General features: G+C 55.1%; 5 protein-coding genes across 5 annotated transcripts; 2 read left to right on the top strand and 3 right to left on the bottom strand.

Moving 5' to 3' along the window:
• Positions 1–710: 710 nt before the first annotated feature.
• On the top strand, positions 711–1,270 carry INS49_000102 (uncharacterized protein; the record flags this gene model as incomplete). Its single annotated transcript, XM_043160940.1, has 2 exons — positions 711–974; positions 1,070–1,270. The coding sequence occupies 2 exons, from the start codon at positions 711–713 to the stop codon at positions 1,268–1,270; spliced, it is 465 nt and encodes a 154-aa protein (XP_043029446.1).
• A 787-nt stretch (positions 1,271–2,057) lies between these two features.
• INS49_000101 (uncharacterized protein) lies at positions 2,058–4,806 on the bottom strand (the record flags this gene model as incomplete). The annotated part of the gene is made up of 3 exons (XM_043160939.1): positions 2,058–3,077; positions 3,633–4,648; positions 4,716–4,806. 3 exons carry the CDS (start codon positions 4,804–4,806, stop codon positions 2,058–2,060), a joined length of 2,127 nt encoding a protein of 708 aa, XP_043029445.1.
• A 4,060-nt stretch (positions 4,807–8,866) lies between these two features.
• On the top strand, positions 8,867–10,652 carry INS49_000100 (uncharacterized protein; the record flags this gene model as incomplete). The annotated part of the gene is made up of 4 exons (XM_043160938.1): positions 8,867–8,962; positions 9,236–9,261; positions 10,244–10,274; positions 10,350–10,652. The coding sequence occupies 4 exons, from the start codon at positions 8,867–8,869 to the stop codon at positions 10,650–10,652; spliced, it is 456 nt and encodes a 151-aa protein (XP_043029444.1).
• Positions 10,653–11,404: 752 nt separating this feature from the next.
• INS49_000099 (uncharacterized protein) lies at positions 11,405–12,243 on the bottom strand (the record flags this gene model as incomplete). The annotated part of the gene is made up of 2 exons (XM_043160937.1): positions 11,405–11,775; positions 11,871–12,243. 2 exons carry the CDS (start codon positions 12,241–12,243, stop codon positions 11,405–11,407), a joined length of 744 nt encoding a protein of 247 aa, XP_043029443.1.
• Positions 12,244–12,769: 526 nt separating this feature from the next.
• INS49_000098 (uncharacterized protein) lies at positions 12,770–14,854 on the bottom strand (the record flags this gene model as incomplete). Its single annotated transcript, XM_043160936.1, has 1 exon — positions 12,770–14,854. The coding sequence occupies one exon, from the start codon at positions 14,852–14,854 to the stop codon at positions 12,770–12,772; it is 2,085 nt and encodes a 694-aa protein (XP_043029442.1).
• Between the last annotated feature and the right edge of the window lie 139 nt (positions 14,855–14,993).

Genomic DNA, 14,993 nt, shown 5'->3' with positions numbered 1-14,993 from the left:
GTGTAAACAATTCCTGTTGACCACGCTCACGGAAACAATCCGGGGCAGGCTTCCTTTTACTGTGGTGAGGACTTCTTCTGCTGTGAATTCATCAAGTCCATAAGCGTGGACGTTATGCATCGCGCCGGTATTGCATGAAGTTGACTTGATTGCTATACACGTTACAGTACACATAGTATTCTGGACTGGATTCAATACTACTAACTCTCTTCCTATGGGCTATGGCCTTTTACACCTTTAGGACATGGTATCCCTTACCGCCATACTACACGATCATTAACATTCATGTCGCCGTCAACTGGCGGAAGTGACAGATAATTTGGAAGCCTGCTGCCTACCACAGTACTGCCACAGTATACTAGTAGATTCGACGTGGCTTAGTCCCGTCGAGCGGAGCAATGTCACGAACTGTAGGATTCTATGAGCGGGTCGGATCAGCAGGCTTCAAGATATCTTCCGCTTTGGAAATAATTCGAACGATGGGCACGGAGTTGAAGTCCGTACATCAATTATCAATGGATAATAACTGAGAGGACATGAAGCTTATAAAGAGGCCTTCTGTCTCTCATTAATCCATTAGATCATTTGGAAGCAGATCAAGTTGATCATTAGCACTTCAGCATACTCATAAATCAAGCCACACAACAAACCCTGCATCCCACTCTTTTATATCCACCTTCTTCGGATCCTCTGATTCCCAGCCAGTCAAGATGCATCTGTCCTCCATCCTCGTCCTCGCCGGCGCCGCCATCGCCGCCGCGTCCCCACTCGCCGGCCAGCAGCTCCGGGCCCGCGACCCCTCTGACAAGTCGGGCAACTCCTACGTCGTCCTGCACACGCAGTCCGGCACCTATCCCAACACGCCCGAATCGAGCGAAGCATTTTTCCAGAATAATCTCAAGTACCGCGGCCCGGATGGCGTCGACCACACCGACCTCCCCTGCACGCAGCCGTGGACCGACAAGAACTGCTACGTAAGTAACACCCTTTCCTTTTTGTCCCCCCCCCCCTTTTTTTTTTTTTTTGGAGATCGATGGTGTTCTCCCCCGTTGCTAACAAGGCCGAACAGCAATGCACCGTCGCCGACGGCCAGTTCAAATCCAACATCGTGGTTAAGGCCTGCTGGGGCCCGCCCGCCGCACCACAGATCTCCTTCTCCTATAACGGCCACGACTACAACACCTGGAGCGGCCAGTCCACCTGCGGCCACATCATCAACAACCAGCCCTTCGGCGGCACTGAGGACGCCACCTGCTACTTTAACGCCTAGAGTTTGAATGCGTTGTGGGTCTGGGCGGATCAATAGATGACATTGGACCATCTGCAAGTGGCAGCTTTCAATAGTGTAAATAATTAATGCACACATAAGAATATTGTAATAGTAAATACCACTTTGTGCTTAAATTTCTTGAGAGATTATCGCTGGAAGACGGGCATGATGTTCACCAACGAAAGGAAGGGAGAGAAGAGAACGAGAATTTTTCATGTTTCCCAAATGTGAGCTCGTGTAGACTGTGCAAGTTGTGCAACTATCGTCCTGGATAAGCTGGGTGCTACAGGAGCAGTGGAATGAGGGGACGGCATGATCAGTATCACTATCACTGCGTGATAGAGCCGACACGCGTGCTTCTAAATCGTCGGGCAACCCTCTCATATCGCGTGTGAGGCGTGAAACGTGGTGCGTAGTGCGCTGAACTTCCTCAATTCGTCAATGGCATACCAGTGATGGTCGGCATAAGACACCCCAACGCCAGTTTTACGTCCCCTTCCTTCATCAAGGTATCGGTACCCCTCCTTTCTATCCTACTCAAGAGGCACAAAACGCCAACGCTTGCCAGCCATATTTTCCCAGAAAGAAGCAGAGTTTATCGTACAATGCTGGCCCTTACTGTCCTTGAATCCGGGAAGCGCAATCGCACGTGGAAAGCAAAGCTCTCAAACCTGAAGTCAACGTGCATGAACCACCTTATCCCAGGTTGTTCCGCTGTGAAGGACAACTTCAACATGGTCCATTGCGACCACCCCTCCGAGTCCCTTTTCGTCACTCAGGTCTTAAATTAGCTCTCAAGCTCCCACATCTCCTCGTCGTCTCTCAAGTGCTCCCTCAGCCTCGCAATTCCATCATTGTCGGGACGACCAAAGGCTTCGGTCATTCTCTTTTCCCGGATACTCCTCAGACCGAGGTCTGACCTTTTCCTTGTCTTGTCTTCCTTCCTCCGTCTGATGATGTCGGCCGTCTTCATCTCCCCTCTGGCTGCACCGTCTGATGTGGTAGCGGGCCTCCGGTCTGCCGAGCCGAAGGAGCCCATACTCCTTCCGTAGAGGGTCCCCAGCGCCGAGAGTCGCTTCAGACCTCGTCGCGGCGCGCGCACGTCGTCGTAGGTATCTCTTTCCATTGCGTTGGCTCCGCCAGTGATGGTTGTCGTAACGGTGCCGCCGATGGAATACACGCTGAAGCTGCTTTCGCTCCGCTGTGGTCGAAAACCCCCGAGGCTGCCCACTGTGGACCTTAAGTCCCCGTCAGAACGAGGATCGTCGCTGTCAATGCTGCTCGTAGATGGTGTATAAGACTCGTCAAGATCCACTGCTGCATTTGTATCTTCATCGTTTGCCGCCCAAGGATTGGCCGTCGAGGGCCTCGTACGGTCTCGCATGGAAAACCTCCCAAAGGTGCTCATGTAAAGTTCCTCAGGATCGCTCCGCACGTGACGTAGCGCTGGTGATAAATCCTGGTGCGTTCCATATCTGTTGTCTTTTGGACTTGATGCCACGGCAACTGAACCATCCGATGATACTGAATTATTCCTGTTGTTCTTTGTTGAGACAGTGGAATACTCATCCTCCTCTCCGAGAGCTTCCAAGCCCGGCAGAGCTGCGCCCGTGATTCCATATCCGGGCTTGAACAGCAGATCCTCCTCACCTTGAGCGGTAGATCGTGCCCGCTTTGTCTCGGTTGTGAAGGAGTCGTCGTCAGAAGAGACATAGTCATCGATATTGAAGTTCTTGGACCGATTCGTGACCGGGGACCAGTCACTGCCGTGCTGGCCGTTGCTGGCCGTGATGAAACTCTCTGCGCTCTTGGAATCGAGGGACGTATTTGCCGTGTGTCTGGAATGGGATCGACCACTGGCTGCAGAAAATACATTTGAGTGGCCTGTTGTATCAGATCTTGAGGCCTCCGAGAGAGACCAGTTGCGTACACTGCCAGATTGGACAGTGCTCTGTTCATCAGCCTCGAGTGGAGAAGACAAAAAGCCCAGGCTTTTGGTCCTGTGGTAGCTTATTTGGTCTTCACTGTCATTGGATCTCGAGTGCCGGTGCGAAACTAAAAAGGTCAGTACGTTTCAAATCAGGACGATGACAACCTGGTGCTTACATGAGGACTGAGCTCTCCCGTCCGTGGTGTCAATGTCACCAAAAGCCACGTTGGGGTCGACGTGGGTCCCAGCTTGTTTTGCGGTTGGGTAGCCAAGAGGTGTTAAATCGGTGGACGGGTAGCGACTTAGTATGGATGAAGCGAAGGAAGATCTGAGGGTTTGGTAGCTCTGCCTCCCGGGCGATCTAGGAAGAGAGGCGTGGCCAATACTCTGATTTGACGTCCGTTGATAGCTCGATATGTCGGAAGAACTGACATTGCCAGATGCTAGAACCTCGGCAATTTTGCCGTCGAAGGCATGGTCCCTATGAGAAGGTGCTATATTCCCCTGCGTAGTTGCGATCTGAAGATTTCGGGGTGACCGTGGGCGAGAAAAGTTGTTCGTTGTCGGTGACAGGTCCTTTGGTCGAGCCACAGTCTCTGTCCCTGGATTTTCAGCCGGAGGCGCAAAGTCTTTGGAAGCAACGTCGTCCATTAAATTGGGAGATGTCGTGACGGATATCGGTGCGTGTGGTGATACCATGCCGGTAGGGACGTAGGTGTTCAAGGAGAGTCGCCGCTTGTTGCGACTCGAGAATGAGTGTAGCTCAACAGGCTCTGGCGACGACACCTCCGTCAAAGGGGGGCCCAGGGCCTGGAAATCACGGGGGTCGGTGACACGGGGGAAGATGCTGGAGGAGCTGAGCGACTTAGTGCGGTTGCTCATCTGCCGAGGATCTGGTGTAGGACTGAGGGTCCCATCCCTGTGTCGAGTGATGTTGCGATCCGCTACATCCTCTCCGTAGTCCCGTGCCCCGGTCGCTTGCACCCGGCTTCGGAAATCGGTTGGGCGTATCTCTTCTTGAGCATCAAGGATGTCCTTTGACTTTATGCTCCCGAGGCTGGATCTCGAGACATTGGTTCTGCGCAGCCTCAGTAGAGAGTTGATATCGGTCTCGTGCTCCCCAGCCTGGGCTGTGTTCTCGTAGGCATTGGATATCGAGGCCAAAGGACTGGGCTTCTTGAAGGACACGGGTGGTCTCCTCGGCTCCCGCTTCGGACGGGTTGGGAACTGTGACCAATCTCGACTCAAACTTCGAATGCTAGCTGCAGTCCGCGGTCGCTCTTCAACAACAAGGCTCGGGTGGCGAGGAACAAAAGGAGCCGGGGCTGAGGCAGAGTCCCATGTCTCGGACTGGTCTAACGGGTCCGGGGCCTTTGGTGACAAGTCTGGCTGTTGCTGTGATGAAGTGGCTGGAACGTCTGGCTCATGCTGGAGTGCATGTTGAGGTTCTGTGCGATGTGTCGAGTGAGCAGTCTTTCCCAGACACCAGGGAGAATGAAGAAAACGATGACTGACCTTGTGAAGGGATCTCCACGTGGGACTGCGTATCGTGTCCTTTAAGTTTGGCCTTGCTTGATCTCCTGGTGAAGATCTTCAGCAGACCCATGGTCGCAGACACAGGCCATGTACGCGGCCTGAGGGCGATCCGTGAAGGTCACAACTTCAGGCACTTTAGGCCAATACGAGAGGCGTGGCCCAGGTAGGACAGCCTCAAGCAATACCCTTCGAGAAATTCCGTTGAGTGACGAGTGGGTTGAGAATGACGCACTGAATGTGCGTGCGTGAGGCGTGACTTTGAGATGACTGGACTTCTGGTCAAGCAAGAGGAAGGTGGAAAGAAAATATTGGCGCAAGGAGGAGGTTTAAATCGCGGAGAGAAAAAGCAAGCCAACGGAATAAATTTATCGGAAGAGGGAGGCTACCTGCTCCTCGGCCTATTTTCTCCTGGGAAGTACCAGCTCCATAGAACACGGCGATCTAATGACGGATAAATGTGTGAACCATCATGCCAAACGGATACCGAGCTGAAAATAGGACAAAAAAACTCAGGTAGACAGGAAAATTTCAGTTGCTTCTAAGGGTACGAAGAGTCCGAGTTTGGTCGAGTATAGGACTAGAGCGTAAAAAGGGTCCCAAGACGACGACTCGGGCGGGAAGGATACGCAGGTTACGACAAACGGAGCAGCTCTCAGTACCACAAATAGCACCATTGGCGCGGCCCGGTGATATATAGCTATGAGATGAGCGACCTGGATCTCCCAGCTGGTGTGGAAGGGGTCCCTTTGTCCAACCGTTCCTGCAGGGGCAGGAGTCGTGTTTGACAGCTTTTGCAGGGTCTGATTCGCAAGTGAGCCAGAGGGAAACAGGCTGGAGCGAGGGCCGGGATGGAACCATCTCCAGCCTAGGGGGGGATGGTATAGGTCAAAGTGCAGCTATCTCGGTAGAGGGGTCAGCGCACGCACGCAACCGAGATCTCCCAGGTGATCGAGAACAACCAGGGGTCTTCGCTGCTGGACACCCAGCCCCAGCCCAAGCTTGGCCATTTAGAAGCCCCCAAGAGGGAGCGTTTGCGCACCGGCAAAGCGGCATTTGAACTGCACGGCCGCCAGGTGCAAGTCGAGAGGCGCAAAGCCGCAGGTTGAGAGGAGGCAGGGAGGTCATTGGGGACCTGTCGCCGGGAGTGCAAGTGTGGGACAGGGGCCGAGGCGCCTCATTGCAGATCCAGGAACAAGGATCCGGGGCCAGAAAGTGACATGTTGGTTGGGGTCGGAGGAGGAGACTCACCCATCCACCCACACATGCCAAGGACAGGGGGCCGAGGGGCAATGAGATCAGACTGCCATTAGGGTGCTACGGCAGGAATCGCTTCTGTCTTTGGGCCTTCCTGAATGCGCAAAGCAGCAAAAGCGAAGAATAATTGCCCCACAGCAGACTCCGTGTTGATGACAGGAGGTTTTCTTGCATCAATTCTGGGCGGTTTCCCAGTCTGACTCGCACCGCCCGTCCTGCCAGGTGCGCTTGTTTAGACTGTGCAGCAGAGCACGCGGGAATGCCAACGGCGATCCGGGAAGAGGAGGCGGATGGGCCTGTGATGAGATGTGATGTCCCCATAGTCCGTGCCCACTAAAGTCCCGATGGCCACTGGAGCCCCGTCCAAGGCACTCTCGAGGGCAGCAAGGCTGGATTGTGGATTGTGGACCGTGACGAAACGCGAGTACTGTGGTAATGGCTCCTGATCGCCCCCGGCCTGCAGTGCGTGATGCAGAGGCGAGGTGGTAAGGTGTAACCCGACACGATATTAGTCGCGCGATTGCTTGCAGGCGGAGGAGCGTTGCATTCATTGCCTCGGACCTTCCATCGCTTCCTTTGCTGCTGCACAGCATTGCGAAGACCAGCCGATGTGACAGGCTGGACTTGGAATGGTTGAGCGTCTTTGCAGGCAACACAACCTCCGTCGACTTGATGTGGGTTGCACGAGAGGAAGACTTGTGGGTGAGCTGCAATCCACCAGGAAGCGGTGCTGGTCGCATCCGCCCGACGGCAGCGGACCTGCAGTAGCCCTATCCTGTCTCAGAGGGGCGCGGATGCGCAAATGGTGTCGACGCGAAGTCCCACCCTGGTAATAATAGCCGTCCCGTGTCGAGCAGGAGAGTGCGAAGAAGAGAAGAAGAAAAAAATAGTGGTCGTTCATTTGCCACGTTGTTCGTGCTGGCACGAACACCCCCTCCCCCCCACCAACGTCTGTAAGGCAGCGTTGTCCGCTAGGTCAGCCACGGATAAAAACAGCTCAGGCCAGCCACCAGAAGACCTCATCGTAGAGAAATCATGCATGGGCAACATTAATTCTGAGGTGCCACCAGTGTTTGTGCCGGTGTCGTGCAGCCTCAGCCTCAGGCCTCGGCATCGGGGAGATTCGAGGTCGAGTGTGGTCTGTAGACAAACAAAAGCCTATCATCATTTACAGTGTCAATTGTGAAGTCTGCCGTGTTCGGACCTGGAACTCTTCCGAGGATGACCTTCTGATTGTGAGCTGTCATTAAAAGTCTCCCTTGGGAAACCACGCCAGTCATTCCTCTGCAACCAAACCCAAGATTCGATCGGAGAAATCTCTGCTGGACTAGGCAACTGCCCTGTTTGTCTCTGGGCAACAAGGAGGGATGGACGGATGCTGATATTGATGCCGTCCTGCTCCTTCCATGAAACCCACCTCACCCACCTACTTTGGCTTGCCTGATTCGGTCGCTGCGTGTCTGGGTCAGCAAGTTTCCTGTCTTGATTGCCATCCACAGTACAAATGCGAGGCCAGAATCGACGGTTGATTGATTTATATCCCCATTCGTTGCCTTCTTCTCGTTGACTAATGGAAGAGAAATTCTCACCTCGACCCTGTTGTGCACTTCAAGTCCATAACGAGGAAGGAGGTTCGTGTGCAATATCTCGTCGCTAGGCCGTACTTTCCTCATTCAGAAAGGCCAGGGCATTCGCATCCCTGCGCTACCACCGATCTGGTAAGGCTTGGATCGTCGGAGATCGAGTGTCGATTGACGATTAACGATTGACGCAAGGGCTAGGAAGAAGCTTCCATCCTTACAATCTGTAGTCCACAAACCGCGCCTGCGTCTCCGTCTGCTTCTTTCCCCAGTGCAGGGACAGGGGCGCTGGCCGAGCAGTGAACGTGATGAGCAGGGAAGGCCACGGCCCACTCCACACGAGCATCTCTCAACGTACCGATTCGCAGGACGGCGTTGGATCCCCGGCCTGAACTCGCCTTTTGTTACTGGACTCCCCACAGCACAGAACCGTGGTAGAGAGTTCGACGGACAGCGAGACTCTGATCAGACTTCATGCATGGAGATGAAACTGACAATGCAACCAGATTTCACGACCAGGCCAACCTTAGTCTGCATATCCAGCGAGCCAGACTCTTGCCTCTGTATCTCGTGTCTCGCGCACCACAAGCACAGCTGATGCGCAGAATGCACACAAAACCAGCGACCCGGTAACGAGTAGCGAGGCTGTGGCTGCTGGGCTGGCTGCTAGGCTGTCCGCAACCAGGCACAAACGAGGAAGACGCAAAGAACTTCCCGATCATGGCAAAAGTATCCTCGCCCATGATTCGACAACCGAACCCATGATTCGACAACCGAACCTTGACATCGCACAGCTAGGTCAGCCAGATTTTCATGGGTAGTACAGCCCGCCCCTCCCAGCCTTGGTCATGATAATGGCGGCCGTCAACGAAGCCATCCAACCTGTCAGCTCGAGGCTACCGGAGATGAAAACGAAAAGCAGATTGCAGCCCCGCTTCAAAGACGCGAAGACCTGCATGCCATCAACAAAAACAATTGAGGCCTCGACAGCAGTTGTGATTCTTCTCAATCAAATGTCCTCGCGCCCAAGCACACGGGATAGCAGTCTCCCCCATCCTATCGTTCTGCTGCGTGAACTTACGCTCACCTATCCATGTACTCCATACTTGCTTTCTCCCAACCACCTCACCGACGTTGGGAAATTAGCCAGGAGCTCGGGTAAGTCTTTCTGCAAACTTTGATTTGCTTGCCACGTGGGTTCACGTCCAAGAGCTCGAGCGCAACAAACTATCCAGCAGCACAGTCCATTGTTTCTCACCAGCCGGTTCCGAAAGCCCAGCTCGAGCGCAGCACGAGATGCTCGCACCAGCACGGCTTATCCACAGCCACTATCGCAAGCGCGACCTCACTGTGGCGGCCGAGATCCAATTGGATGCCTATCTGCGTCAACTAGTCATGAGCAAACTTCGCTTCCGTTTGCACTGATGTCGCCGCCGTCCGAGCTCAACCACATTTTGTCGAACCTCGAAACATGTGATGGCATCGAGCTACTATTAGCGCCCGTAGACACGGATGGGCAGGCGTTTCAGGGCCTGGTCCTCTCGACTTGGGATGAACGTCGTCGCTACATCGTGCCGGAAAGCTCGTCAACATCCGTGTCGCCTACGTAGGCCACCAAGCGGGAAGGATCCACGGCGATACGACCACAGCGTCGTATTCTCGTAGTCGACGGGCAGCCAGATCGAGTTTCGGTAGCGAGCCTGGCTCCCTAAATCTTGATCAACTTGGGCAGAAACGCTCGGGATGAACATCCGACACCTGCGTCGCAGGGCCAGGGAGGCTCGTCAACAAGCTCCTGGGCCTGGATGGCAACTGTTTAAACCGCTGCAAGTTCGTCACCGTCGAAGACCGAAGGCTCTCACCAAGATGTCTCACCTGGTCTATTATTTGCCTCGGGGCCTCCCGAACCGTTTGAGTTTGACAATCAATCACTCAAAGGGATGCCCTGGATGAACCTTTAAGCAGTCTGAGCCCTGTCTTCTCCGTCACCTTTTATACTTTCACTGTCCCAGTGACTGAGCGAAAGTGGTGTGTCATATATCCGAGCACTGTGTGATACTACCTCAACGTTCAAGTTGCTCCTCAGGACTACATACTCGGATGCTAGTTTTGCGAAATCGTCTGGAAAATGCGATCCGTGATGACTGTTACGATGAAAGGTGCCGAGACTCACAGCCTGACTGCAGCATGTATCGCATCAAGAGAGTCACTCGAGACGTGTGAGTAGGCCTTTCTAGTGTGTGGAAGGCTCCTTCCACAAGTGCAGGCTCTCGAATGGCTTTCAACGTCTCAGTGGACAGGTGAGATGTCAACAATCAACTCTAGAACACAATGTCTTCTTCAAGAACATTCCCTTGATGTCATCCTGAACCTAAAATTTCCTAACTGGGCACCTAGAGTTTCACTTTTATGCATATCGCCCTAAACCTAGAATCCATATCACGAAATGCACCTCTCTGGAGCGCTGTACTTGGGGCGAAACTCCAAGCCAGCCAAGAGAACTGACAAGACAACACCGCGCCCTACCTCTAGAGAATCGAGTGCCATGGCGATCCCGGAACAGAAGAACGGACCAGATGGATCAAGTCGGCCACCACGGTCCTAGCCTGGCCATGTGTCACCGAACTTCACACCACCTGGTAATGCACCTCCTCCGGCCCGGAGACACAACAGCATCGCCCGCACCCCGGAGCCCTTCGCGACTGTGAGTGAAGTACTACCCTCAGGAAGTTCCTCCCCTTAGGCCAAGGGCATCACATGTCTAATATCACCTCGACAGGTTTCCCTAAATGACATTCTGGAAAGCGACGAGCCCAGACCGTCTCGACCGCCCTCTCTCCGGCGACAATTCGCACCCTCGAAGCCCCCGACCCCTTCCTCAGTAGTGGGCCGCAACTACAGCACGACAGACTCGTCCGAGGAGACCTCGGGTATGAGCAGCACCAGGTCCGCCTCCCCGCGCCGGTCGAGCCTGTTCTCCCCCGACCCGGCGCTCGCGGACGACGAGGGCGAGACCACTGGGCCGGAGCGCGACGTTTCACGGGGCAGTCTCGCCGCCGGGCGAGACGCTGGGACGGGGTGATGGGAGTGGGATGGGTGCGCTTGGGGACGGTGGACGGGTCGAGACCAAAGATTGTTGTCGGGATTGGCTTGGAAGTGATTCAAAGACTTGATGGGCTGAGCTTCACCCTGTACACTCCACAGTTGTACCGGTAACCTCACCACCTAGGCCGTCTTTTCTCATCGAACGTTTTCCACCCATCCCTGCTTACTTCTCCATGTTGAAAAGGCGTGGCGCGTGCCATGCTTGAGAAAAGCAAATTAGTGAGTGTCTCCATTTGCAACGTGCAGTCCGGAGCCGTCATCTCCGTCGAGCTCTGCTTTTCCGATCCGCGCCTCCGGCGCGGGCCCTTGTGCTGCTTTTCCTCTGTCTGAGTCCCAGTCGCAAGCGAGTTCAGCAGAAATTCACCAAGAGGTTCCAGAAGTAGCGTGAGAAGAGTCAGCTCGGTCTCGGTAGATATTGTAATTCGAGAATGACCATCCGTCTGGCCCTTGAATGTCGCAGGTGTTGTCTTTTCCATGACCACTAGACCTATTAACGCCGGGGACGCTCCAATGAACTCGAAAGCACAGCATGCAGATCATCGAGACCTGCATATACCGCCAGCGCCGCACGCATATCATCCACCTTCGCGCCTCATTGATGGAAATCGAGGACAGCCATCCCACCGGGCCACAAATGTAGTACCCGCGCGTCGTACCAAAGCAACCGCCGCTCTCAAAACAGAAAGAAAAAAAGAAGCAAAGCAAAAACCAACACAACAGCATATCCCCCTAATCCACACTCCCCGCAAGCGCCACAGCGCTGAACCGCAGGTCCTCGCCCGCCCTGTCCAGGAACTTGAGCGGCCCCAGCGCGAGCGCCTTCTCGCTCAAGACATCCTCGCCGCTCTCCAGCTTCCCCTTCTCGAGCGGTCCCTTGCGCCGGCCGTCGAGCTCCCACAGCGTGCCGTCGGCGGTCTTGACGAAGCAGACGTAGTGCAGGTCGACGTCGTCGGTCGCCTGCGGCGCGGCCGTGTCGCCCTGGCTGGCAGCCGAGTGGTGCGCCTGCGCGAGCGAGCGGGACGTCTCGAGCAGGCGGGCGCGCTGGTCCGGCGGGAGGGGGACGGCCTCCTTGAGGAGCTTGTCTAGGTCCGAGTCGGGCTCTGTGGCGGGTGGTGCGTCAGTGCCTCACAGTATGTGGCTGTATGTGAGAGGGGGAGGGGGGTTTAAGGGAGACAGGGAGGCATGTGGCACTCACGGATGAACTCCCTAGCAGGCCCGTTGGCCGTGGCATGCAGCAGGCCCATGAGGCCGCACGCGTTGCGGATGGTCTGGCGGAACCACACGACGGGCTCGCCGTCGCCCTTGCCGGCGTAGTCGGGCATGGTTGCGTCCTCGGCGAGGCGGTAGCTCTCGTACGCGGCCGAGACGGGGAAGACGAGCAGCAGGGCGAGGGCGGGCCGCGGCACGAAGCCGAGCATGTCGGCGTCGTGCAGGCTGTAGACGTCGTGCACGCCCAGCTCCGCCGACAGGCCGAGCTTGTGCAGCAGGTCGCTCATGAGCTGCGGGTTGGCCTCGAGCGGGATGAAGGCGACGCGGCCGACGTCACCTGCTGGTGTTGTCTCTGCCATGTTTTGGTTTTGGGGAGTGGGGTCGTTGTGTCTACTTGTGCTTGTGATGGGTTGGACTGAAAGTAGGTAGTTGCTTGTGTTCCCCAGACTGTCAAAGGTTCGAGATGGAGGAGAGGAAGCTCCAAGCTCTTGGTGGGGTTGCGGGATGATCTCATACCACTTACACTGGTGCCCCACCAATCCAGGCAGTCGCGTCTCATGCGCGTCGGCACTCTGCAACCGCTGCGACATCCAGCGTGGGCGATCTCTCTCGTGAGCCATGGCATAAGGAAGTCCATTCACCTACGAAGTGCTTGCCAACTTCAGAACAAGTCACGATGAAATGCTCCTTCATATCTATTTCAGGGTATCACCTTGAAGTGTGATTCTCATTTGCAAAGTCTAGATGTATATAATACAGTGCTGGTATGGCCCCTCATCTATTCCGTCGTGACCATCCATTCAAGCCGTACATATCTAATTTGCAAACATATATGCTCCCATCCGTTCACTGATGCCAATGCGGCCAGGGGAAGTGGGCATCGGCTCATGGAGTAACCTCACGCGTAGGCGGGATCTTCTCCGCCTCGCCCAAGCCGTTGAGGAGCGGCTCCTCATGGCCCTCCGCAGGCCAGTCACCAACTCTCTGCTGTTGTTGCTCGGGACCGGAGTCCCCGTCTTCATCGAAAACCCGTCTCGCAGCGCGTGCCTTCTTGGCAGCTTCCATCCGCATCTGCTGCACCCGCACCCTTCTGACTTCGGGCGAGTAGTCCAGGTTGGCTAGATACTCGTCTATCCTCTCTTCCACCATCGACTTGACGTGGAAAGCAAGAGCCTGGCTCTGGAAGACGCCAACGTAGCGGTAGCTCAGCCACAAGTACAGCGTCAGGCATTTGTGCAGGGCCTCCAGATGTTTCAGGTACTCGACGCGACCGTGTGGGTAGCTCTGGCGGGTGTAGTCAAGTATCTCCAGGTCGAGCTCCTTGAAATCGAGCAGTTTGCCGGGGTCGTGATTCGCCACGCGGGTCCCCAGAGCCTTGAGGAACTCCCTCATGCCATTATCTTTCAGCGTTACTGGCGCATTCAGGAAAATGATCCGGTCACGAACGCTCATCGGAATGGGCTGTATGTGGGTGGCGATCCCTAAGTTATTCCGGAGATTGGCCATGTGATAATGAGGTGGGAGCCGCGCAATGTCTCTCAAACGAAGCAGTATGAAGGATAATGGTGTCCCGGCTGGGAAGTAGGAAGAGAAGCGCTCGATGACGGAGGCGGGTGGGAAAAGCCCCGCCGTCTTCAAAGGCTCTGCTTCGTTTTCGAACGAGCCATGAACGACTTCTAGATCAACTTCTTCCAGTGTGGTCACGAGGCCGACCTGTCCCATCTTCGGGGCAGGGGTCTTTGATGTAAATGCCAGATCTTCGCTTGACGTAGGTGATGTCGGTGTAGCAGCAGGGGCTTGAGCTGCCTGCGCTACCGTCCTATACCTCCCTGCGCGGCCGCCGATCTGCTTGAGTTCGGGCAATGTCAGCGTTCGAACCTTTGTGCCGTCGTGCTTGGCAACAGCTTCGAAGACCACTCGCTTGATTTCCAAATTGAGCCCCATGCCGATGGCATCGCTCGCGGCGAGATAGTCGTAGTCGTTATCGGGGTCATTGAAAAGGGCAGCCTGTTGAGCTCTAATCTCAGGTGGTAGAGACCCGTAGACGATGGCACACTTTTTGCCGGTTGCCTTTTCAATGCCAGCCTTGAGTGTGTGGAGGTTGAGTCTCGAGAAGGACACGACCGCGTCGCCTTTGCGCAGGTTTTCGAAGCGGCCTTTCAGACTATCTTGCATGGGCTTCAAGCCACTGAGACGCTTGTATTTATGGACCACGACCTCGTCTCCGATTTTAGCGCAGATGGACTTGATGAGAGGCACAGTTCGCTCTTCGCCACACAGATGCAGCTCTCTTGCCTGGACGCCCAGAAGTGCTTGGGTCCAGGCCCACCCTCGCTCTTCATCCCCGATCATCTGAATCTCGTCGATCACGGCAACATCAACACGTTGATTGAGAGGTGTCATCTCGACCGTGCAGCTTGCGAAGTAGCTCTCATCGCCCTCGGGAATCCTCTGCTCCTCTCCGGTGATCAAAGCGCAGCGCTTGCCCTTGGCCTGGAACCGTGAAAAGACCTCGTGAGCCAAAAGCCGTAGCGGTCCAGCATAGATGCCAGTCTTGGCCTCTTCCAATGCTTTCAGGGCGTGATAGGTCTTTCCGGAATTTGTTGGGCCCACATGCAGATGTATCGTTCTCTGCATAGCCCTCGTGGCCGGGAACCATTCGTGAGGGTTGCGGAAATCGGCAATCTTTTCGTGACAAGCGATGGCCTCTTCTGACAGGTGTTGCCTGACGATGAAACTGGTGAACGAGTACCTAAGCTCAGTTGAGAGGCCCCTGATGTCGTCGGCGACGAACGCATTTCGCCAGCTCCAGAAGAACGGGTTTTCCTGTCTTCCTATACGTCCCGATCGTGTGGCCAAATCGAGTGACTTGTCGATCACGTTTCGGAAGAGAGATGCCTCCTTTGATAAATCCTCGCGCGATCTGATGCCAAGCGACTTTAGGTCGTTGAAATTATCCTCTCGTATCATCTGATCGAAACGGAAATGAACTAGACGCTTGAATTTGTAGTAGCGAGGCCGATCTCGCTGATTAGACCGGCTGGTGTTGGTTGTGGGGACATCTTGGTCGTGTTGCGACTCGAGGTCCGAACGAAGGCTTTGGCGCGTC

The sequence above is a fragment of the Diaporthe citri genome, assembly GCF_014595645.1.
Source record: "Diaporthe citri strain NFHF-8-4 chromosome Unknown scaffold_1, whole genome shotgun sequence".
NCBI classification, from domain to species: domain Eukaryota; kingdom Fungi; phylum Ascomycota; class Sordariomycetes; order Diaporthales; family Diaporthaceae; genus Diaporthe; species Diaporthe citri.
Note: the sequence above shows the minus strand (reverse complement) of the source record. Positions and strands in the feature narration are given on the sequence as shown.